A 26,342-nucleotide genomic window follows, 5' to 3' on the forward strand; every position below is an offset into this window, starting at 1 on the left:
TGCACAAGCCTGATAGGCACTATATATTGAGTTCAGTAGAAAAGGCCCCAGGGAAGAAGTGCAGTGCCTGGGTTATCTTCTTAGTGTCAATAGTTTGTTATAGACTGGAGGCGGTCTACTCCTTCTGGAGGTTTAACACAGAGAACTGGATGTTCTTTCTCCAAGGCGGTGCTATGCGTTGACAGCACTCTTTGACAGAGGTCAAAGAATCACCATCTTTCATCTTGAGAAAGCAATAAATAGTAATTCTATACATCCAGTGTGTATGCGTGTATGTGTGTGTGCATGTGCAAATGTGTGTCTCTGCATGTGTGTGTGTGTGTGTGTGTGTGTGTGTGTGTGTGTGTGTGTGTGTGTGTGTGTATGTGTGTTCATTCTTTCATTTTTAAAGTCGGGTGGGAGGTAGTATGAAGGATAAATAAATCTATGGCATGTTGCAGGGTTTGGGCCTCCTGCTGGGGACCCACATGAAAGGCAGGCTGCTCCACTCTCCACCCATCGCCCATAGTGACCCACGCTACCCTTCTCCATTTCTCCCTCCCCGCTTCGCCTTGTTGTTTACTCCCTCCTTACCCCTCTCCCCCATGTCTCTGTTGTCCCGGCTTGGCCCTTGGAGCCCTGTTTGTAAAGTAGCACATTATCATATTAATCATCCCAAAATGACAGTGCTGCAGGCATCTGCCTCTGCACTGTACTGTACCTGATTTACGAGTTCATTAGCTCAGAGCATGACTTCACATCGAGGCAATGCTACACGCTGTCTATTCTCTCTCTCCCTCTCTCTCTCACTCACTCTCTCTCTCTCTCCCTCTCTATCTCTCTCCCTCTCTCTCTTTATCGTAAACGTGCTAATTACCAACCATTTTGTTCGAAAATTCTAAAACTAGTTTGGTTCTTACCGGGGCTTTTACTAACTGAAATATCCGATTTTGTTTACCACGCTCAGAGTTTAGTGCCGGGCTGGTGGGTGCTTATTCCCAACCTTTCTCACGGCACATCAACGGTTAGCCCGAGAATTCTCGTCAGCAATTTAAAATTCCACTGGAGCTTCAAGCGGATTTGTACACGCAGCCTTACAACACTGTTTACAGCTCTTCGAGTCACAATAAAATGTCATTTTTGGTACATAGCAAATTTAGATAAACTTATGGTATGGGTGCTTGCGTTTCTTTAGGAATCTGCCGTCTTGGTTTGAATAGAAATGTATATTACAGTAAGTGACACATACACGTAAGAGGTTGGACATACGTGACGGTTGGTAATATACGACGTTACGATATCTCTTTCCCTTTCCCTCTCTCTCCTTCTCTCTCTCTCTCTCTCCCTCTCTCTCCTCTCTAACTCTTTCTCTCCTCCAGTATCTCTGTCCTTGTCTCTCTCTCTCCCACTGCACTTCCTTATGGTTCTCATCGGTGCCTCTTGTCGTTTTTCGGCTCTCTCTCTCTCTGTGTCTGCATCTCATTTCTTGCTCTTTCCCTATCACTCCTTTTTTTTGCATAGTTTTTTTTTAAATATTTTTTTCTCAGAGCATCTCAATGATGAGCAATCTCAATGATTTAAAAAAAAGTATGAAAATCAGGATGTTTACTGTGCACCATTTCCTCCGTTTCCTCACTGAGATATGGTTATGGTTATGGTTGGTTATGGATTTAGCAGACGCCTTTGTCCAAAGCGACACATAAATACAAAACAACATAATAATATTTAAAATTGAACAGGGAACAGATTAAAATGTAGGTCAAATATAGTAAGGAGAATAGTTGTAGTACACAATAATATCAATTCAAGCAATAGCCTAATAAAAAAGCAATGTAAAAAGGGGAAAGGCAATAATAAAACAATAATGTCAATTCAATCAATAATATAAAAACAATGACATGCTAAGACTACATTAAGGAGAATATCAATAATAAACAATAATGTCAAATTAATTAACAGCCCAATTAAAATAAAACAACATTATATAAACCATAACACATAAGCGCTTAAACAACTAAGTATATGTTGAATAGGAATGTCTTTAGACCACAGGAACGGAGAGCACTGGGCAGTTCATTCCACCAACATGGAACCACTGAAGATATGTCTGTATTGAGCTCCTGGCATGTTCAAAGGTGCATAAAAGTGTAATGTGATATAATTGATTATAAATGAGATGGCATGAGATGAGTTCAAGGACAGGGCAAAATCATTTCTGTCAAAACATGTCAGCATCGCTGTGATAGGCAGGTAATATACCTCCGCTGAAGGTTATAGAAATAAATTACAGTAAAAGCACATCAAACAAAATAAATTACAGCAAAAGCACATCAAACTTAAATATCTGAGCATGTTCATTCACCTCTTCACATCAGAGCACACTGTTCACTCTGTCAGTTTTTCATTTCTGCACATGTAGGTATGTAGCCTGTGTGTGTGTGTGTGTGTGTGTGTGTGTGTGTGTGTGTGTGTGTGTGTCTGTGTCTGTGTGTATGTCTGTCTGCCTGGCTGTCTGTGCCTGTGTGTGTGTGTGTGTGGGCCTGCTGCACCAGTAATTGCAGCTGAAGAGTCTCCAGTGGCCGTCCGTGCCAGTCTGGACTCAGAGGAAAGTCCAGTGAGAGGCGCTAGCCAGGGTGGCACTGCTGCCCACAGTCTGCCCATCGCCCTGAGTCACTACCAACCAACCGCCCGCGCCTGCCTCGTTTAAATGCCACCGGAGACAAAGCAGCACTGACAGCCCCCCCCCTCACACCTCCCTCCTCTTCCCCTGTCTCTTCTGCAGACGGCACTATTTATTTACATCAAACACACGTCTCCTTTCTCATCTCATGATAATTAAAACAGCGCCGGCGTCTCCAGCATCACAGGAGCTGATTATTATAGGAGCACCAGGGTCCCGCACACACACACACACACACACACACACACAGACACACACACACACACACACACACACACACACACACACAGTTTGGTAATTTCCCTGCCTGAAGCAGGCTGAAATAATTAAAGCCTTCCCTCCTCTCCTCACAAATATTTGCGAGATGGTTTTTGCTGACTAAATTCATTACCGGCATGTTTTCCGCGCATATATGTGACATATGGCAGGGGCCGCTCGTGCTTCTGTGGGCGTGTCGTTTTTTACGCTCTCGGCTCTGCATGGACGGGTCTGTCTATATGTGCGCCGTCGGAGCACAGTGGGGTCTTTATTCTGTCCCCAGCCAGCGGCTCCTCGCGAGTGGAAGCCGCCCCGCTGACACCCCCCCCCAACCCCAGTGCCGCCGGGGCAACAAGCCTCTCAGTGTAGTGGGCCATGACATCAGAGGCATTAAGCTCGCTCGCTCCCACATCAGGCTAGGAGGACGTGCTAGGAGGACGTGGCCCACAGACGAAAGGGCCGCTGCTCACACATCAGGCTAGGAGGACGTGGCTCACAAACTAACAGTGGGTTTCCACACAGCGAAACACCTCACGAATTTCGGCCAGCTAAATTTCGCCTCGGGGGCGTGACGGCCAAACCGCTAACCTTTTGACTGCAGTGTCTAGCCAGTGGTGGCAAGCGAGCTAATTAGGCTAATCAGCTAGTTCAAACGTTTAAGTACTTAATGGAGATATCCAGGGGTCTTTATGCCTCAACTAAGTTGATGTTGCCTATAAACAACAATTCATGTTCATAGAAACAACAAGGTCAATAAGACATAATATATTTCATACCTGTTGCAGCATGTAGCCTAGCTGTCTAGCTAGGTTTACAATGCAATTATGTCCGAACATACTAGCCTGTTAGCTAGCTAAAAAGTTTGAGTGTTTAAACTAACACTAAACTAACTAACCTCTCTAAGATGCGAAGAATTTGCAGACTTCTTCAAAAACAAAGTCATTTCTATAAGGGAGGCTATTGGTAACACAAGTAATATGTTTGATAGTACACCCAAAAACAGCCCCCCAAAATTAAGGTCCTTTAGCACTATTGCTCAATCTGAGCTTGGTAAAATTATAACTCAAACCGGCTCCTCAACATGTGTTTTAGATCCAATCCCTACTACATTCCTCAAAAAAGTATATGATGGCTTAGCTCCCTTTTTTCTCAAGGTAATAAATACCTCATTAGAAACAGGTGTATTTCTATATGCCTATATCAAATCTATCGTTTTTGAGCAAAGTACTTGAAAAAGTTGTTTGCAATCAGTTAAATACCTTCCTCAACGAAAACAGTATCCTTGAAAAATTCCAATCAGGTTTTAGATCAAATCACAGCACAGAAACGGCTCTAGTAAAGATAGTCAATGATCTCAGACTAGCTACCGACTCAAACAAAGTCTCAATCCTTATTCTTCTGGATTTGAGTGCGGCATTTGACACCATTGATCATAGCATCCTAATTCACGCCCTTTATAAGTGGGTGGGTCTCTCTGATAATGCTCTAAACTGGTTTCAAACCTACATAACTGGCAGAGATTTTTATATCAGTCTAGGAGATCATGTATCTGAAAAACATGACTTGCCTTTTGGTGTGGCCCAGGGAGCTGCCTTGGTCCCCTGCTATTTTCTATATATGCTTCCATTGGGAAACGTCATAAGTCAGCATAATGTAAACTTCCACAGCTACGCAGATGATACCCAATTGTATCTCTCTGTGGAGCCAACTAACCCAGATGGCCTTTGCTCCCTCACTGCATGCCTAACCTCCATTAATCAGTGGATGAGCAAAAACTTTTTGAAACTAAATGATGACAAAACAGAGGTACTTCTGGTTGGACCAAAACTAAAGCGAGATATTATTCTTAGTAATCTGGGGAACTTGGCACAAAACCAAAAAAAAAAAGTAACAAGCCTCGGTGTCATCTTAGATGCAGAGTTAAGTTTTAAGCCCCATATCAGTAAAGTTACTCAGACAGCCTATTTCCACTTGAGAAACATTGCCAAAGTGCGGCCCTTTTTAACTCAACAAGATGCAGAAAAACTAATTCACGCCTTTATCACTAGCAGGTTAGACTACTGCAATGCACTTTTCACTGGTCTTCCCAAAAAAACATCTAAAGAAATTGGCACTCATACAGAACTCTGCGGCTAGACTTTTAACTAAGACTAAGAAGAGAGAACACATCACCCCTGTGTTGGCTGAACTGCACTGGCTCCCTATTTCCTATAGAATTGATTTTAAGGTTATGTTAATTACTTACAAAGCTCTGAATGGCATAGCACCTTCATATATCTCTGAGCTTTTAATATCTTATCAACCACAAAGGAAACTTAGATCATCCAATTCTAATCTTTTAATCGCATTACCAAAGTGCTCCACAAACAAAGTGGAGAAGCTGCGTTTATCCATTATGCCCCAAACTATGGAACACCCTGCCTCTGTACATCAAGCAGGCGAAGTTCAGTAAATATTTTAAAAAGATCTGAAAACATACCTGTACAGGAAAGCTTTTAGTTAACTCATCTTATCCTGTAGACTACATTTTCAGATTATTCTACATCTGCTACTATTGGAGGGCACAGCCAGCCAGAAGCAGATGGGCTCCCCCTATTAAGTCAGGTTCTGCTCAAGGTTTCTTCCCGGAATATGGGAGTTGCCAGTCTTATGACGTCATTTTCTATATTTTTGATATGTTGCTGAGTATAACATAAACAGCAAAGAAAAGTGATTGATAATGACTGACTGACTATTATTGTGTTACATGCTTCAAATGTAAAGCACTTTGAGCTGCATTCTGTGTATGAAAGGTGCTATACAAATAAAGCTTTATTATTATTATTATTATTATTATAACATATATAGGGGTCTGTTCAGTGGTGTATGTGCTCTGACTAAGTTCGTGTGGCATTTAACCCATAATTCGTGTTGATACAAGTGCCAATGTTCGTGTAGAAACATTTTAATCACATACAATTTTCATGTTACAGCTCAGGTAGTCTCCGCCATCTTGGTCAGACTTTTTTGTAACTCCCGCCTCCAAACACAAACATGCGGACCTGATTGGTTCTCGAATGGTCCTCATTTAAATATATAAAGTTAAACTTTCGCCAACTTTGTTTCGCCTGCCTCGGCGATTCACTCTCATTTCGCCCAACCAGGGCGAATTTCGTCTCCATTCAACCTCAATGAGAGTGACGCGAAATTTCTGTGTGTGGAAACCCACCGTAAAGGGCCGCTGCTCCCACATCAGGCTACATCAGGCTATATAAGTATATATACTCTTTTGATCCTGTGAGGGAAATTTGTTCTCTGCATTTATCCCAATCCGTGAATTAGTGAAACACACTGCACACAGTGAACACACAGTGAGGTGAAGCACACACTAATCCCGGCGCAGTGAGCTGCCTGCAACAGCGGCGTTCGGGGAGCAGTGAGGGGTTAGGTGCCTTGTTCAAGGGCACTTAAGCCATGGCCTACTGGTCGGGGTTCGAGCCGGCAACCCTCCGGTTACAAATCCGAAGTGCTAACCAGTAGGCCACGGCTGCCCATAAAGGAGGACGTGGCCCACAGACAAAAGGGCCGCTGCTGGACTCCGCTCCGGACCCCTCACTGCTGGGGTGGATTCTCATGAGCCCGCGCCCATGTGAACTCTCTCTGTGTGTGTGTTTGTAATGTTTGTGTGTTTGTTTGTGTGTGTGTGTGTGTGTGTATATGTGTGTGTGTGTGTGTGTGTGTGTGTGTGTGTGTGTGTGTGTGTGTGTGTGTGTGTGTATGTGTGTGTGTGTGTGTGTGTGTGAGTGCATGCGTGAAGAGGGCATTGCCCTTTGTGGAAAAGACTTGTTTTGTGTGCTCCATAGTGCTCCTCACTGTACGTGCGTGCGTGTGCGCGCACACGTGTGTGTGTGTGTGTGTGTTTGTATATGTGTTTGCATTCCTGAGAGCGGTTGTGTATTTGGAGGGCAACAAACTTTGTGGAACAGAATTGTTTGTCTGTAAGATTTTTTTCCTGTTGTTGCTCTGAATATGCCCCCAGTAGTCTCCATGGAGACCACACAAAGCCACGTTGAGCTGTCTGTCTGTCTGCTCGTGGTCATGTGACTTACTGGATGCTATGTAAGTCAGATCAGATAAAGTAACACAACACAAGCACTGAATCACTACGTGCATGAAAGGCTTTCCAGTGGAGTGTTAACTGTGTTCTAACAGCATCTTCTGTTGTATTCTGCTTGTTACATCTTCAAGCGTTCAAGCGTCTAGCGTTAACAGCGTGGTATTTATCAAACCTGCAGTTCATCGGGTAATCAGCGCCTTTCTCTGCCCCCTACCACAATTTACGAACGGCCATAACTGAACGGCATACTTTGATCACAAGCGCAGTTGAATGAAGTTAACTGATGGCAACATTAAAAAGAATCAAACGTTTAGCGATCATGAAATAATACATGACAAGATGTCAACAAGCAGCAAGATACTGAAGAGTAGTACTACTCAAACTACTTGTGCAGGCTATGGAAGATTAGTCAAATCTAGCAAGTAGGAAAGTTTAAGTGGATGACGTGAAAGTAAAAGTAAGACATTTGAAAGGCCAAGGTATTCGTAAATACAGGTGAATACCTAATTAGGCGCATTTTACGCTTCTCTTCCGATCTTTTAACACAAAGCTCCCACTTTCCCCTGACCCTCCTATGAATGCATATGCATGACACGGGAAAGCACAATTTTCCATTTTCAGCTCTTGCGACAGGCAGTCTGCGGTTTTAACCCAAGTGCGGCCTGTTTGTACCTTGCCATGTTTTTACATCCTGTTTGCCCAATAATAACAGTTTTAACACACGCATAAATCCTTCTTTATTGTACCATACTGATTCCCTAGTGCAACACCCAACCTGGTCCGTCTGGACACTAATTACATTAACAATAGCGGCAGGTTAAAACACACCTGGCTCCACCGGAAACAAACGTACATAGTCTATTGTAATTCTTTCATACTCTACATTGAAATATAGCAAGTCATTCTCAGTTAATTAATAATGTGGAATCATTCTTTTTTTTTTTTTAGGTATATTTTTTTGGTCTTTTTATGCCTTTAATGATAGTGACAGTTGAGAGTGACAGGAAGCGAATGGGAGAGAGAGCAGGGGTGGGATCCGAAAGGACCACGGGGCAGGAATCGAACCTGGGTCGCTGGTGTACGGTGCAGGTGCCCCAGCCAGTTGTGCCACAGCTGGGGCAGAATCATTCATTTTAACTAATGTAAATATAACTCTATTTGTGTGTGTGTGTGTGTGTGTGTGTGTGTGTGTGTGTGTGTGTGTGTGTGTGTGTGTGTGTGTGTGTGTGTGTGTGTGTGTGTGTGTGCGCGTGTGTGTGTGTGTGTGTGTGTGTGTGTAAGAGACACACAGAGAGAGAAAGAGAAAACAGTTGTGTGTTATTGTATGCATATGTGTGTGTGTGTATTGAGGAGTGGATGTGTGGTTGGCCCTTGCTTGGCTAGCCTGAGCCTGGTGCACTCAGACTCCCCTGGGCCCGCTGCTGCTATGGAGCTCAGGCTGCCCCCCAGCCCTGGATCGATGATTTCATTGAGAAGAAGGTGTGTGCGTGTGTGTGTGTGTGTGTGTGTGTGTGTAGCTGTGGGCACAACAGGGAAGTGAGGTAACCTCCCACGGGCTTCCTCCTCTGCCCATTGTTCTGGGCTCTGTTTCTCTCTCTCCCTCTTTCTCTCTGTTTCTCTCTCTCTTTCTCCTCTTAGTTTTCTCCTTGGTCTTTCGCTCGCTCTCTCTCTCTCTCTCTCTCTCTCTCTCTCTCTCTATTTTTAGTGTTACTCTGTTGCAGCCACATCTGGCATCCACTAGGCTCCAGAGCTACAGGGCTATGAGTGAGAAATAACATGAGCACACAAAACAGTATTCTACGAGATAAACAGCAGTATATCAGCCCATTCATCATGTGCTTTTATGCAGATGCTCTCTCTCTCTCCTCCGTCCTGTGTGTGTATGTGAATTAGTGTGATCAAACTGAGCTCATTGAATTGAGTCGTTTCAATGAAGGCTTTATATCCTTTATATCCTTTTTTTATATCCTTAATCTTTAATGACACTAACTGAGATCAGCACGTATAATCATTATCATTGTTTGTGGCTGATGACCAGAAAAGCAGAGAGAGAGAGAGAGAGAGAGAGAGAGAGAGAGAGAGAGAGAGAGAAAGAGGGGGGGTGCGGGGACAATGGGTCCCTTATAGAATCCCCAGTTATCAACCGCACCATCGGTGATGTCATTGAGAGCATGCTTGGGCTAATATGCCTTGTGTTTGCCTTTCTGTCCGTCAGGTCTGGGTTTAGACTAACGTTTTCACTCGCACATGAATGGGGCTGTCTGAGGAAGCCCGGCCTTGGCCAGCGGTCCAGCCCAGGGAGCCGGGCTCTGCCTCAGACAAATGGGCTGTCTATGGTGGGTTTATTCACCACATACACTCTAACCACTGTCTGCAGTGAGGGACATATATCATGTGTTCATGGTAAAGGTCAATAGTTTGTAACGGCTGAGGTAGAACTAGTGGGCAATGGATGTGTTTCTGTTGCGATAAAGAAAGGACAGTGTGAGGTGGGCGTTTGCCAAGAGGAAACAGAGGCACACTGACACCCTGGGAGGAGGAAGTCTCGAACTTGAGGAAGAGGATATGCTCTGAGGGAGTGGCGCTGGTGGATGAGTATGAGCTCGATTGTGACAGACAAGTGGAAGCGCTTTGTGCTGTGTTTGTTTGGAGACAAAGGCACACTGCAACCTGGGGAGAGAGGCAGGGTGAGGGCAGTGTGTATGTGTCAAGCTGTAATGTATTTACATATATTTATATGCATTCGTCCCCAGCTCTGAACAAACACATGATGTATTAGTGTGACGTAACGTCTTGGTGACGTGTTTGTTTTCATGTGATGGTTTTTTATCTGTGCAGCGGGAGCGCTGAGATATACTGGGCAGGGCAGTGGGGGAGGAGGAGGAGGAGGAGGAGGAGGAGGGGCTGCTTATGATGGGCCTGGGCTTCTTGTGAATGAATGGGGCTGTGTGTTTGAGGCTTGGCCGGTGGTGGAGCTCCGTGCACGCAGGCATTTCCCCTCAGCACCCCGGCCCAGTCACTCTCACAGGCAGACGCCCTGCACGTCTCCGGGCCACTGGGCCGACACGCAGAAGAGCCTGGACGGACCGCGCTGCCTACCAGAGCCCATGGTGACCCTTCACTGGTGCTGCACATGGTGTCCTCTCAGAGAGGGTGTCGGTGTCATTTAATTTTCCTTTTAAACCTCAACAGTGTTGTTACATTCATGCCTCTCACCCATACTACTCCCCTGAAAGCCCTGGAAGAATGAAATTGGGAAATCTAATGAGGGGGAATGAGATGGACAACAGAAATGGCGGTGAAAGTAGCCAAAAAGGAGGATGACATAGTGAGGGCCAGTGCAGGAGAGTAATGGGCACAAGCACTGGACACAAGAAGCAGATGCCAAGTAAGGTGTGGAGAGATAGAGAGGTAGAGAGGTATGGAGAGAAAGAGAGAGGGCATGGACATGGTGACAAGTAAGGTGTGGAGAGATAGAGAGAGATAGAGAGGTATGGAGAGATAGAGAAGAACATGGACATGTTGAGTAGGAGTCCTGTCATTGGAAGAGAAGCATTTAGTCCTGAAATTGTTGTCTACCAAGAATTTTTACCTCATGATTTTTTTTTTAAACTTTATCACAAATTCAGTCATTTCAGTCAGTTAACAGAAGTGAGAGAGGGTTATGTAGTGTACACCCTTCAAGCACATGAGGTGCTCAAGAGAGCATTTCTTGTGGACACAAGTGGTTTTTAAATATTTTTTTAATCTTCATACTTTACTTCTCATTATCTATTTCTTTATTGGTTTGGAAATGTTACAAGACAACAATCCATGCAACCACTTGGAATATGAGTTTGATTACACAGAGTTAGAGTGAGATAGATGGAGAGACCCTTGCTGAGAGGGAGAGAGAGGAGTATGTAAGAGAGACAGAGTCTGTGTGTGTGTGTGTGTGTGTGTGTGTGTGTGTGTGTGACTATGTCTAAAAGAGAAAGACAGACAGAGAGAGAGAGAGAGAGAGAGAGAGAGAGAGAGAGAGAGAGAGAGAGAGCGAGCAGTGCAGGATGTGATGGGTAAACAGAAAGCCGTCTCCATGCGATGAGCGGTCCCGGCTCACACATTATACACCGGTGTTTATTCAGCTACCTGCGTCACCACGACTGGATGACTTTCTCTCTCTCTCTCTCTCTCTCTCTCTCTCTCTCTCTCTCTCTCTCTCTGTCTCCTCTCTCTCTCACACACACACACATACACACACACTCTCTCTCTCTCTCTCTCTCTCTCTCACACACACACACACACACACACACACACACACACATGGTAGTGCATGCAGGGGCTGGAGGATGCCTTTTCCGTGAGGACAGGTCAGTGTGTGTAGGTGGTGTTTCAGACCTTTGTGCATCTTGGCATCGGGGATTGCGGAGATCGGCATTTTTCTCATTCTCTTGTTGTCTTGTCCAAAATAGGCAATGCTCCTTCAGGTGCCTTTATTTATTTTACAAGCACTTGGCTGGACTTTTTTCCCACAGAGGAAAGAGGTCCTGTGACCTAGCTGGAGTACCGATAGGAATGTTGGACGATGAGGATCGGAAAGTGTGGAGTGACCGCCATCGCCGTCCATAATTAAACATCAAAGTAAACGCGTAAATCTGTGGAAAAGAGCAGTAGTAGCTTTTAGGTTTACTGTATTATTGATTAGGTAACCACTCAGTAGGTTATGTGAGGAGGTTTATTCATTAGTAGACTCACTGTATGTATAAGTAGGTTTGGTGTGTGTGTGTTTCTGTGCGTGTGTGTGTGAACAGTATGTGTAGACAGGAGCATATGTGCACACAGATTTTTGGTGGGGGTCATCGCGTGCTGTTATGATATTGTTATGACCCACTTGGGACTGAGATGTATTCCATAGTTGCAGAATGAGGGCTGTCGAGATCTTAATGCGTGCGGTAAACGTCGCTGTTCAGCCTGTTAGGGCTGCTAACTATTCACAGCTAAGCCTGCGTCGCTGAAAGACGGATGCTTGTGAGAGACACCGAGCAGCTGGCCTACAACCACTCATGCATTTGCAAGTGAGAGACCGACACACTCCGACATGCCAAAACAGCTTTGGAAGTCAACATCTCTTGCCGCGTCTCCGAGGTCTCTCTCATCAAGCGCTCTTCTTGTTATTTGTCATTTTCTGCAGGTTTTTAATTTTTTTTTTGGCTTCTTTTTTTTTCTCCAGCGGTGATGAAAATAAGCTAGCAGCCGGACAGTGCCAAATGTTTCCAGCATGACGTGATCCAGCTACATTCCTGCTGGAGCTGTGCTGACTGTTCCCTAACCTCTTCCGTGGTCTTCTTAAAGGGGCCCTCACCTTGACACCATTCCCCGGCTACAGCCCGATGAGAAGAGGAGGGGGGGGCCGCCAGTGGGGTCAGCCATGAGCAGATCGCTTACCCCAGACGCTCCGAATCCCTGACCCACAGTTTCAGCCGTGCCCTGTCTTTTACTATTTCATTTATGCAGCAGATGCCGAAGTGACTTAAAGCCCACGAGAAGATGTTCATTTTAGCACTGTGAGCACTTCATAGGAATCAAACAGGTGACAGACAGACTGCTCCTCTAGCAGCTGAGATGCAGAGCTCTGTGACTTACCATCATTCCTCTCACCCTCCCCAGCCTGGTTCCTCCTCGTCTTTATTACATTGACACACTCACAACCAGCAGGTAGCACTGAGGCAACACTGTTTTTGTCTTGGAACACTGTTCGGCATGCCAAACGTCCATCTGCTTGGTGTGTGCCTGTGAACTACAGGCCGAGGTGACGTGACTGGGGTGTATTTCACGGCTTTCTGCCACACACACACACACACACACACACACACACACACACACACACACACACACACACACACACACACACACACACACACACACAGACTTGGGTGGAGGAGCACCTACAGTATGTGGCGTCTGTGCCTGCCTCCAGCGGTGATTTACGGTGTGGAGGGAGGTGTAGAGGGGAAAAGCCTGATAACAAGTTAATCTCAGTTCATAAACAGCCTGCAGCAGAATGGCCCTGAGACAGAGAGAGATGGGGAGAGAGAGAGAGAGAGAGAGAGAGAGAGAGAGAGAGAGCTGCCGACTGCAGGGGAGCAGAGCAACCTCAGGACATGGAAAAGAAGTCCTGTCCCCTGGCCAGTCACTGAAAGACGATAGCGTTCTCTCCCTCTCTCTCTCTCTCTCCCTCTCTCCCTCTCTTGCTCTCTCTCTCTCTCTCTCTCTCTCATGTTGCTGGAAATAGACTTGCATCTGGTGGCTTTGACAGTGCATGTGCGGCATCCTCGCTCGCTCTGTTTCTCCCCGCCGCGTTGCCGAGGAAACGCAAACACGGTTATCGTTCCATCTTAAAATGGAGTTGAGACACCCCCAGCCACCACGCCACCTCCACCACCACAACCACCACCACCACCACCACCACCAGCACCATCACCACCACCACCACCACCTCCACACTTCCAGCCCCCCCCCCTCTCCGGCCCCGACAGCTGCCCTGCCAGCAGGCCAAGCAGGCCCCATACCCCCAGACCAGTCTCTCCTCACTCCCCTCCATCCTCCAACATCACAACACAACACAACACGGGCAAACAGAATAGCTGGCGTGCCCCGTATGACTGTAATGCCCATCCACCCTCACTACCACCACCCTCACTACCACGACCACTGCCACCACCACCAGCAGCACCAGCAGCACCACCACCACCACCAGCAGCACCACCACCAGCAGCAGCACCACCAGCTCTAGCAGTGGTGCTCGAGCTGCCCATCGGAGGTGAACCCAAGCAGCCCACGCCCAGCTCTTTGCTGGATGCTAGGAATAGCAGATGTAATCAGAGGCACATGGCGGGCGTGTTTTACCTGCGACATGATCGGCACTGGCGCGTGTGCCATACACGGCATACGTGGGCTGGATATTTTATTGTAGCGTGCCATAGCTCACAGGCTGGACTGGCATGGTGTTGATAGTTGCTAATAGCTGAACTGAAAGTATTTCTTTAATTTAGATTTCTGTATTTTGAGTGGCGTCTCTAGAATTGTGAACTACACATTCGCATGGAGAAAGAGGGGGAATAAGGGAGAGAGAGAGATGTGTGTGGGGGGGGGAGGGGTTATGTACAGAGTTGAGGCTGTAAAACTGACTATACAGGTCAACCAGTTGTGAAATGTTTTTAGTACATTAGTGAACTGGAATTCCATTCCAGGACAAGAGGTCTGAACATGAGTTTTCCATCATAGTGACACTATTCTCCCCCTGGTCTCCTTGGACATAAGCTCTCTCTCTTTCTCTCTTTTGTTCTCTTTCTCCCTCTTTTCTCCCTCTCTCCACACAGCAGCATCACTCTCCTGTTCTTTACTCTCTCTCTCTCTACTCTCCCTCTCTCCCTCTCTCTCTCTCTCTCTCTCTCTCTCTCTCTCTCTCTCTCTCTCTCTCTCCCTCTCTCTCTCCCTCACTCTCTCACTGGTTTCCTGATAAAGACCTGATATTTTCCATCCTGATGTGGCTAAATTTGGATTGCAGGCTTCTGTGTGATCACACTGTTTTACATCACTGCATTCTTATTTCCCTGGACCAACCCACATACACACAAGCTGTTGTAGACACATTCACACATGACCACACACACACACACACACACACACACACACGCACACACACACACATTACACACACACACACACACACACACACACACACACACACACACACACACACACACACACACACACACACACACACACACAAAATACATGGTTGTGAAAACACACTGTAGGCCACACACACACACACAGACACACACGCTCACACACAGACTCACACAGACACACATACACACACAGACACACACGTTCACAGCATGAAGACTACTTTCAGAGGCCCTCTTCCCTTCCTCATTCTATAAACTCTTTCACCACATAGGCATTCCAAAGAAATTCTATGTTCAGTATAAATAAACTACAGTCCCATACCTCTTACTGGCTTTAAGAGTGGGTCTTTGTCTCTCTCTTTCGCTCTCTCTCTCTCTCTCTCTGTGTGTGTGTGTGTGTGTGTGTGAGAGAGAGAGAGAAAGAGAGAAAGAGAGAGAAACACAGACAACGACCATGTATGCGCATGAGTTTTTTAGATGAATCAGAAGATCAAGAAATACACTGTGCTGGACAGTCAAACATGCACCTCTTTATATGAAAGTGTTCTCCTGTGTGCATTGTTCGAGATCAGAAATACATCAGAATAGGTTGCAAACCCTAGCCCTAAAGTGCATCTTAACCTATATAAAAGTACATTGTACAAATTAATGGATATTACATACATCCCTGAATCATGTAATACTGAAATCACTAAAGTAGATGGCCTATATTACTCTAATGATTCATATTTCATATTAGGTACCTTTATAGCCCCATTGGAAAATGTATGGCATGAAGGGTAGCAATACCTAATGATTATAACCAGACCAAGAATGTTTATGTGTGTTTACATTTCTCCACAATATTTATAGACGTGTATGGGTGCCTGACTGGGCTGTGCACATTCACGGTGGTCTGAAAGGTACATGGAGCTGTGTAGAAGTAAGGGCTGTGGTCGCTCCTGGTCTTCCTGTCATGGTCTCAGCGGTCAGCTATGCACACAGGATGGGGCTGTCCTCATTCCTGCCTGATCAAAACCAGAGGCATGGAACGCTTCCTCTAACGTGATGTAACACACAAAGAGAGAGAAAGAGAGAGAAAGAGAGAGAGAGAAAGGGACAAAGGGGGTTTTGCTGTAGAAGAACAGAGAGATGAACTACAAGAGAGAAGACAAACGAAGGAAAGACATAGCAAGTGACACACCTAGAGCAGACAAGGAGAGAAACATTCTAAAAATACCCAGAAAACGAACCGTGAAATAAAAAGAACATGAGATTGAGAGACATAGACGTGGAACAGGCATGAGGGGAGGTACTGTGCTCTTTGTGTTGGGCTAGTTGGGGCATTACATCATCGCTGTTCTCACCCCCACACACACACACACATCTCATACCCCCCACTTTAATGCCCCTGTGCCCTCTGTGGTGGGATGGGGGTGTGGATCATCTGTCTCCTGGGTCTCATCTCTCTCTCTCTCTCATCCCCCTCTCCTCGGGGACGCTGGAGGTGGAGGGATCAGCTGGAAGGCAACATTTCCAGACATTAAAATGAGGTCTTTCCCAAATTAGAGTTTCAGGGGGTTTCGCCCTCCAGCTTGCAATGACATTGTCGGCTCCTCTCCCCCTGCTTCTGCCGTCAAAGGAAAGCCAGTGGAGGCCGGCTGGGCTGAGCTTGTGCTGGTGCCTGGTGCCTAGTGCTTGGTTTGTCCTTTAATGTCAGCTCATTTGTTTGAATGAGGAATGGCTTTGCCTTGGGCCATATTAACCTCATGCTGGGCTCCCTACAGTATTAGTAATGAGATAAATTCATCAGTTTTATTTCAGCAAACATGTTAATGCTGTCGCTGTGGCTGTGGATGCCATCCCTCCTCCTCCTTTCGGTAATAGCGCGTGTTTCATTGTTACATGCTATCATATGCACTGTTCCTGAATCAGAACAAAGGCGGATGATCTTCCAGAGAACACAGACTTGTATCTGCCCGTATACTGATGCCAAAGCAGGCAGCATTTACATTTGGATTTGGATTTCTTATTTAGCCCATGACTCATACAGTGTTTTGGCGTCAGTCTTTTAAATTATATTCATTGATAACCAAACAATATGCGGAGTACCATGCAGCACATACTGTGCATGATTGGCCCTTGGTTGGTTGGTAAGGTTAATTTCATGGAGGAGGTTCAGCTGAGTTGAAAATGTTCTCACTGAGAAGTCTGCCTGTTTGTCCACAAACACATGCTGTACTTTGGTGCCTTTCTGAACACTGTGATGTGCAGCCATCAGAGGCTGTAACAGGTGAAGGCAGTGAAAGAGCTAATGCATGTGAGGAGGATATTATTTGTGTGTGTGTGTGTGTGTGTGTGTGTGTGTGTGTGGGGGGTGTGTGTGTGTGTTTGTGTGTGTGTGTGTGTGTGTGTGTGTGTGTGTGTGTGTGTGTGTGTGTTTGTGTGTGGGTGTGTGTTTGTGTGTGTGTGTGTGTGTGTGTGTGTGTGTGTGTGTGTGGGTGTGTGTGCGTGCGAGGGAGTTGCCAGGGAGGAAGATAACCTACATTTTCCCTTCATTCCTGGGCAGCCAGCTTAGCACTAGATCACAGAGACACCCTGCCCTTTCCAGTGACGTGATGCATTCCTCCCATTCCTGGCCTCTTTAGTCGGACCGATCTTCAGGAGAAGAATCAGGGCACTGTCACCATAAGAAGGCATCTCCGAACGATCCAGCAACATGTCTTAAGCACACCCTCGGCACTCTGCTTCAACACTTCACTGGGACATGGCCTCCTTGTACTCTGCCAAGTGAGATAACAATTACATCAGGCGTGTGTGTATGTGGTTCCCATCACTCACTGCTTCGAGAACTTTTGGAGGGAGTTTGGGCTCTTGAGAGACGCGTTAGGCTCTTAAGAGCTGGGCGTTGAGAGCTTGAGTGTATGTGTGTATGACACAGAGTGCTTTGGCCGGGGCATGTGCTCACCTCCTGTTGACTGGGTCAAACGGCGCCGACTGGCGCTGCAGACATGACGGATACTGCTGGGGCAATCACAGGCAATAAACCCATCGTGCATCATTAGCAGCAGCAGTCATTCCTGTGAGTGAGTAATGCGCCGGCGTTTACGGCAAGCCAGCAGCACCACTGCACTGGGCCACTCCCCGACACAGGGCCCCCGGCCAGAACGGAGTGGAAAATTCCCAGTTTGACTGGCGGCACTGACTCAAGCCACCGGTCATCCTCATTACTGCGTGCGTGCTGCTCGGTCATGTATGCGAGTGTGTGTGTGTGTGTGTATAAATCCCATGTTTATTGAGAGCCCTAGTGTGTGTGTGTGTGTGTGTGTGAGAGAGAGAACATGCCACCCCACCTCATTACTGTTTCCCTTAGTCTTCCTGGAATGAGGCTTTTCAGTAGCAGGGTTGGTGGTTGACCTGCACATCTGATAAATGACCCTGTGTGAGGAGACTCCACCCAAATTGAAGACCCACACCCAACCCACAAATACACACACTCTACTGTCTGAGGCCTTTAACCATCATTCTGCAAGACCTATGATCTATACCTTTGGTTGGAGAGAAACTGTGTTTTGGGGTTGAAGAGTGCAAATATATACGTTCTGGGCCATACACATTTCAACTGTGTCGTCTGCTTCGATGTGAAGGTTGTGGTTTGAGGTCGGGCTCCCTCTGGCTATACAGCTCCCTCTGACCCACCCCTCCCCCGCCTCTGCCCCCTCCTCCCCGTGGGGGCGACATCATCACCCTCCGTGGCCCAGGAGTGATGTCAGTGCATCTGTTCAGCCTTGTACCTGGTGTCATTTCTGCGGTGGTGGGGACTTTCTTCGGACCTCTGATTCAGCAGACACCCTGGTGCTCCGTGTCTCTCTGTTTGACACTTCACCAGAGCAACCAAACAGAGAAACAACTCTCTCCTGCTCTCCTTCAGCGGCTCGGCTCCCAGACAAGCCCAGTGAGCGCTCGGCGCAGGACGGCGTAGCGGCTAAAATAAGCCGCTGAGCCGCTGCCTCTCTGATGGGATTGGGTTACCTGAAGCCGCTGGGGCTGCAGCCTGGCACTGGATGAGTAGTATTGCCATACAGAAGGTGATAGATCGTGATTTGACAGCCCAGCTCAGGTGGCAGAGGTGTAAGATGCTAAAAATTGAAAGAGTGAGCAGACCTGGAGCTCTTTCCTCGAGGCATCAATTCTCACCGTACCCTGACAGACAGCCTTGGCTGCCAATAATTTATGTCATTGCACTTTCAAAAAAAAAAAAAAAAAAAAAAAGCCCCGCTGGTCAGCCATTGGACGGTATTTACAACCCTAGGGGTGGGGAGAAAGAATAAGAGATGATGTCATAGAGGTGGTTCCCACAGAAACCACTGGGCCTTTTTTGTGCGTCTCTGTGTGCTTGGGGCTCATATTGGAGGGTGGAAGCACAGCACAGCACAGCACAGCACAGCACAGCACAGCACAGCACAGCACAGCACAGCACAGCACAACACAACACAGCACAGCACAGCACAGCACAACACAGCACAACACAGCACAGCACAGCACAGCACAGCACAGGCGTTGGCTGCGCTCTGTAGTTTTTATAGAGGTGCTATTGCGCTAATTACTTCATCTCAGAGTGAGGCAGAAGGTGTGAGCCCATAAATAGGCTCTGAGTTTGAAGAAAAAATATAGCACTGATGATGTTTTTACACCTTATGCACTGTCTTAGGCACGGCGTATTAATAGCGGGTGAGCATACATTATGTGATCCACTGCTGAGCCCTGTTAATCGAGGAAAAACAAGTTCCTATATCGAAATGACGGCCTGTAGATGTTGACAGAAATAAATACTGTTGTGCAGCTGGAGGGGCAGAGAATTTAAGAAGGGAAATCTTTTATAAAAGTCCTTTTAGGTGGGCTATACTCCAAAGCCTTATGGAAGCCTATTCTTTTATTTAAAAGATGCTTAAATGCAGACGCTCAGATACCATGTTTAAATGATAATCTAGCATCTAGATATAAGGCTTGTTCCATTTTTATCCGAAGCAAACATCCCGCCATTGGGTAAAGTCCTGCTCCATTAACTTCCTTAATCATCTTTTCCCCAAAACTGCAAAACTGATTGAATGCAAGTCTAACACCACTCTAGGAAGAGGAAATGTGTGGATCGCCCATTCTGCACACTACATTAACCAGCCTCCATCTGTGGTTTTTCACTCTGAACTGATGTTATCCACCATTCTTAGACCCTCGCTGTGCTTTGTTCCACGATCCTCTTGGCCTGTGTGTGTTGCTGCTCACGTTCCTACTGTGGGTTATCAATGCTGTTCGCAATAACATCATGTCTCCTCGCTCTCCGTAGTTATGTATCTGGTGCTTTTGACTGACGCACGGTGCAAGGGGAGGGGAGACGAACAGTGGAACTGTACACGCGCTCTGGGGGAAATAATAAGGAGTCCATGAGAGAGAGTGTGTGTGTGTGTGTGTGTGTGTGTGTGTGTGTGTGTGTGTGTGTTTGTGTGTGCATTGCCTGTATTGTTTTTGTGCTGTCATGGTGGGATCAGCTGGGAGTGATTGATACGGAGATCTTAGATGACATGTGCAGCATGTGATGGGTTAGTCACTTGGAGCAAGTGTACGGCTGTGAGCTCATGCCGGGTGATAAGTTTACACATAGACACACACACAAACACACACACACACACACACACACACATCATCACTAATAGACAAATCTATTCACACTGACTGCCGCTCAGCGCCTCTCAATCTCTCAGGCTCAGACCAACAAAAGTGTGAGAACACCAGTGCTCTCTCCACACACATACACACACACACACACACACACACACACACACACACACACACGCCCACGCTGCCAAGAATCTCAACAAGGACTTAACGAGCGAGGATTCGTCCGCTGAAACGTTAAACTTTTCTGGAACTGATGCACATGCTGCGTTCTGCGAATCGCATGAAGGTCGCCATGCCTCGGGGACAGGTTTGGACACCGACGCCACCCCTGCCATGTTTGAGCCGTGAGACAAGCCTCTTCTTGTAGGCCCTGTTTGCAGCTGCAGGGGGTTTCTGTTGGCAGCGAGGGGGCTGAGCAAAGGGGGGGGGGTAGCGGGGTATAAAAGTGAGGGGTATAAGAGTGTAAGAGTGAGGGTGCTCTCTCTCTCAATTTCTCCCTCTCTCTTTTTCACCTCCATTTCGCAGCCAGCAAATGAACCCCCCCCACTCCACACACACACAGCCCAAGACCTCACATCCCAGGCATGCCAGCTGTGGATTGAGCATGCTCCACGTCACTGATGTAATTAGACATTAAGTGTCTGTCACTGATACCTTGACAACAAGCACTGTCAACAGAGGAACACAGGCCGCGTGTGTCCATCTCAGTCCCCCTCCGGCCTGGCCCTGGCCCTCCGTCCCCCTCTGGCTCTGGCTCCTCGACCCTGACACTCTGCTCTTTAAGAGGGCAGTAAATTAGCCGCTAACCTCCCCCCTTGATCAGGGGAGAGTAGTGTCCAGGCTCAGGCACAAGTCCTGCGCTCATATCAGAGGGGATTATGTCCTTTAGGGGCATGCACCGCGCTCACCACTTGCTTGGGACAGCAAGACACACACGCAAATGTGAGACAGGCACACACACACACACACACACACACACTCACAGAGGCACACAAACTCACACACCCACACGTGGGGCTTCTATTGCTTTGTAAGCACACACTTGCTTTCACACATTCACAAGCACACACATACACACATGTAAACACATACATGTATGCATACACTCACATGCTCAAACTCCTGCCAACTTTCCATAACACACTTTTTCACACACTCACACATTAAGCATCATTACATAGTACATATTCTGTATGCGTACTGTACTTCATAATAGAATATTTGTTTTAATAGCATAATATAAAATGGATAATTGACATTTCATAGTTATACTTTAGATACAGTATATGCATACTGTACATGTATACAAACATATATTTTAAAACATATATATTTTTGTAGAATTATGTAGAACATATATTTTGACTATATCTATATCTATTCTTATCTGCCAGTATACACACACACACACACACACACACAGTCTTGCCCACAAGTGTACACATGGCCCACACTGACTCATGTAGCAAATGGCAGGCCTGGAGTGCACAGCACCATATTGTGAGGTTGTATGTGCTCACTCCTCAGCCTCAGGACGGGGCAGTCACATGACCTCATCCCACAAGCATGTGCTTGGATGTTTGAAGGCGCTCGCAAAGCCACACTGATACAATTGTCAGCGCTGACCTCTCCTCTGCCTGACCTGGCCAAGGCTCACCACCAGAATTGCTCATGTGGCGTTCCACACCTCCCCCACACCCTCCACCCCCCCCCCCCCCCATCCCCCCAGACACAGCCACACATCAGAGCCTCCATGGTGACAGTGAGACTCCTGTGTTCCTTCTATCGTCAAGTTGGTTTGTTGTTTTGTGATGACATGATTGTGATCTTTGCGGGCGTTGTGCTGTTTTTCGTTCTGCTGAAATATGTCACAAGCGAAACAAACACACGGGGTGACACAGATTGAAAGGCCAGGAGTTCATCCTGGTGTGTGATCACTGGTCAGCAAGCGCTCACACCCATAGTGGTTTGTAAATGGAGAGATCACTCTCTCTGCTCTCCCTGCACTTCCTCTTCCTCTGCCCTCTGGCTCTGCTTGCAAACCTCCAACAGGTGGACTGTTGAGGCCGGCAGCTGTTTGTCATTGTATTGCATTGTGTCTCTCCTTTCCTCTCCTCTCCTCTCCTCTCTTCTCCTCTATTCTCCTCTCCTCTCCTCTCCTCTGCTCTCCTTTCCTCTCCTCTGCTCTCCTTTCCTCTCCTCTCCTCCCTTCTCCTCTCCTCCCCTCTCCTCTCCTCTCCTCTCCTTTCCTTTCCTCTCCTCTCCTCTCCTCTCCTCTTCTCTCCTCTCCTCTCTTCTCCTCTCCTCTCCTCTCCTCTCCTCTCTCTCTCTCCTCTCCTCTCCTCTCCTCTGCTCTCTCTCTCTGCTCTCCTCCTCCTCTCTCCTCCTCCTCTCCTCTCCTCTCCTCTCCTCTGCTCTGCTCTCCTCTCCTCTGCTCTCCTCTGCTATCTTCTCCTCTCCTCTCCTCTCCTCTGCTCTCCTCTGCTCAAGCCGGGGCGGCGCACTGGTAATTGAGGGTTTGCAAGCGTAGGAAAAGTTTACAACAACGTCGTAAAGGAACATCCCCTCCTCGCTAGGCTGCTTCCAAGTGACCCATTTCCACTCAACCAGCATTACACGGCAAATACGTTGTTCAGGTTTTTTTTAATGCTTATTTAATGAACAACAGCCATCAGTGGCCCATGTGGGTGGAGAAGGTGGTGTGTTTAAACAAGAGGGGAGTTGAGGTTTGCCTCTCTTTCTCTCATTCCATCCCTTCTTTCTGTCGATCCCTACTCTCTCTTTCTCTCTCTCACGCTCTCTCTCTCTTTCTAGGCTGCTGTGTTTATTTTTGTATTATGAAACAGAACACCCGCATAGTGACTTCACATCAAAAATAGAGTCAGCAAGCAGCCAGTGGTCGAGTGTCACTGAGCTAAATGCTCTGTGGTCATTCCGCTGTTGGTGTTTAACAAGCAACAGTGGTGCTCTTGACACTCTCAGTCTCTGTGTGACTAGGAAAAGCTAATACACACACACATGAGGATACAGGCTCCCTCTCTCCCTCTCTCTCTCAAACACACACACACACAGATGCCTGGTGTGTGTGTTTACTGTGTGGTAGTAAAATCCCATGACTGTGTGAATTCTCACTGTTCTGATCCCTGCTCTCCCACTGCCCCCCCTCTCCTCCACCTCTCTCTCTCTCTCTCTCCCACCTCTGTCTCTCTCTCCTCCACCTCTCTCTCTCTCTCTCCCATCTCTGTCTCTCTTCTCCACTTCTCTCCCTCCTCCACCTCTCTCTCTCTCCCTCTCCCACCTCTGTCTCTCTCTCCTCCACCTCTGTCTCTCTCTCTCTCTCTCTCTCTCTCTCCCACCTCTGTCTCTCTCTCCTTTACCTCTCTTTTCTCTCTTTTTTTCTTTCTCTCTTTCTTTCTCCTGAGCCCTGACAGAATGTGTCTGTTCAACAGGAGCCCGTGGGTCACCACATGGCAAGGGTTAGTGCAGCGCTGGGTCCTTGCTAGCCTGCGCTAACAGGCAGGCTGTCACAGGACCTGCTCTGTGTCCCCGCTGGGCACAGGTTAAAGCCCCACTCTAATGGCTGTTTGTGGGCCTACATGCTGTCCTCATAAAGTCTGTTTTTGCTTTGTTTGTTTGCTTTTCCCCAAAGGGGGAACCAACAGAGATTGTTGGCTGAACACGGTAACCTCATGTTTGCAAGAGCAAAAAAAAAAGTGGTGCTCCCCATAAACAACCTATAAATGCAACAAGGAATATCGTAAAGATATAATAAAACACCTTTAAGTGATTTTATAAAAAATACCTGCGCCTCAGAACATGCATACTCTTCAGTAAAATGTCCCTGTAATAAAGAATGTACCCTAAAGAAAAGCAAGCACAGACTATTACTTTTTAAGTGCTCTAACACAGACAGTCTGATGCAGCTGTAACTCAGATTACTGGTCTGTAAAGGCTGAGAGGAGATTACGGCTCTGTGGAGTAGTTTAAACACACAATCTCCGCTCTTAGCCTGGAGGGCTCCTGGCTCCTTGAGTTGGAAAAAAAAATCAACAAAATAACACACTGCCATGCTGTGTGTGTGTGTGTGTGTGTGTGTGTGTGTGTGTGTCTCAGGGGAGTAAAAATCTGTGTGTTTCTGTCAGCAAGTAAAAGGAGGGAAGCGTAGGAGCCCTCCTCACCCTCCCTACCTCTCTCTTTCCCTCTCTCCCTCTCACCCTCCCTACCTCTCTCTCTCTCTCCCTCTCTCTCTCCCTCTCTCTGCCCCCAGCCTCAGCGCCGGCCCCTAAGGTGGCCGCATATTTGTGTGGTGAGTAAGGAATGCGGGAACATGCCTTACACATTAGCAATGACCGAGCCGCAGCCGAGCGCCACTAGAGAGCAGAGTCAACGCGCACGGCAGAGTGAGCTCATTCACTGGGGGAGCGAGCGAGTGAGAGAGAGAGAGAGAGATAGAGAGAGAGAGAGGGAGGGAGAGAGGGGAGGGGTAAGTGAGCGAGAGAGCAAGAGAGAGAGGGAGAGAGGGGAGGGGGAAGTGAGAGAGAGAGAGAGAGAGCGTGAGCGAATGAGAGCGCACAGACAATAGGGAGCTGCATTTCCAGCTGGAGACAGAAGGCGAGAGACACGCAGCGTGGAGAGAAGCGTCGCTGCCGCGGGCTGCCACTGAAGCAGGAAAACACTCTTCCTCTCCGCTCAGCCACAACACTTTTCTCTCTCTCCTTTCATCCCTCACTGCTCCTGGAGGACTCTTTACCCACATTTTTTACATTTTAATTTTTTAATTTTTTTTAAAGATTTATTTTTGAACTTTTTTTTTTGCTACTTCCCGCAGCCCTGAGCTGTTAAGAGTGGCTCCAAGTGACAGTGACTGTGTCAGCTGTGTGGAAGTGTACGAGCGTTTGGCTGCGGAGCCAGCGGTGTGTGTGTGTGTGTGTGCGCGGCTCTAGCTGCTGAACGCTCCTCTCTTTGCCGGTGTTGCCGCTGCTGCTTGGCGAGTGTGCCGGTCTGCCTGGATGCCCGTGGACGTGGTCATAGCCCCCCCACGGCACCTCTGGACGGAGATGCACGAGAGTGAAATGAAGCTGAAGATCAGAGTGCGCAGGGTGAAGGAGGGACGCGACCTCAGAGGTGTGTGTTAGTGTGTGTGTAGGTGTGTGACTGTGTGCTGGTGTGTATGTGTGTGTGTGAGAGTGTGTGACATATTCCCTTTAAAAAGGCTTTTTTGCAAAGTGTGTATCTAGCTTTGGAGTCTGAGTGTGCTCATGGTACTGTGTGTGTATGTGTGTGTGTGTGTGCATGTGTGCCTGTCTCTATGTATATTTTAAGAGGCACAAAGGTACAGTCTGTGAATACTGTACAGGGTACAGTGCAGCCATAAACATCCTGTTCTCTTGTTGGGCTGGTAGCAGCACATCCACTGTGCACTGGGTCTGTGTGTGCCTTCCTGGATCAGTGCTTTGTGTCAGGCTAGCATTAGCTCAGTGGTCAGCTTGCAGAGTGGTGGACACACATGAGGAGACCTTCTGTCGAGACTGACTTGCAGAGAGCTTAGGATATAAGGGCAGTATGAGTTAAGACACACACACACTCACACATACACACACACACACACACACACACACACACACACACACAAACACACATATACACATGCACATACACAGCACTGCTAGATGATAAACACATAGTGTGTTAGTGCGCTGTAACATCCAAAAAATGAACAATGGCTTCAGCCCGTGGGTTATGAGAAAATCATCAGCTTTTTGCTTTGTGTTGATAGCAGCAGAAGTGCTTGTCAGATCTTATTCATAGCCCGTGCTTGCACATCAGTGGGACTCCTTGTACCTGTCTGCTGCCCAGTGGGGGCTCGTGTGTGTGTGTGTGTGTGTGTGTGTGTGAGGAGGGCACAGATGGAGCCACGGCGCTGCCTGGCTTTATGAGTCTACCTGCTGCCAGGGAGCTGCAGCAGTGCGAGTGTGTGAGGTGTGTGAGGGAGGGATTGGAT

General features: G+C 47.3%; 1 protein-coding gene across 2 annotated transcripts in view; it reads left to right on the forward strand.

Moving 5' to 3' along the window:
• The window catches only part of LOC125306744 (dual specificity protein phosphatase 8-like), a 53,513-nt gene that overhangs the window by 15,038 nt on the left and 12,133 nt on the right, over window positions 1-26,342 (forward strand). Inside the window, exon 1 of one of the 2 annotated variants that reach the window (XM_048262240.1) lies at window positions 24,868-25,465. The exons of the other annotated variant lie outside the window; for it this stretch is intronic. Within the exon in view, the coding sequence (XP_048118197.1) occupies window positions 25,351-25,465 (115 nt within the window). The 5' untranslated portion in view covers window positions 24,868-25,350. Of the gene's footprint in view, window positions 1-24,867; window positions 25,466-26,342 lie in introns of those variants that run through there. 2 annotated transcript variants of the gene reach the window in all.

The sequence above is a fragment of the Alosa alosa genome, chromosome 14 (genome assembly GCF_017589495.1).
Source record: "Alosa alosa isolate M-15738 ecotype Scorff River chromosome 14, AALO_Geno_1.1, whole genome shotgun sequence".
Lineage (NCBI taxonomy): Eukaryota > Metazoa > Chordata > Actinopteri > Clupeiformes > Clupeidae > Alosa > Alosa alosa.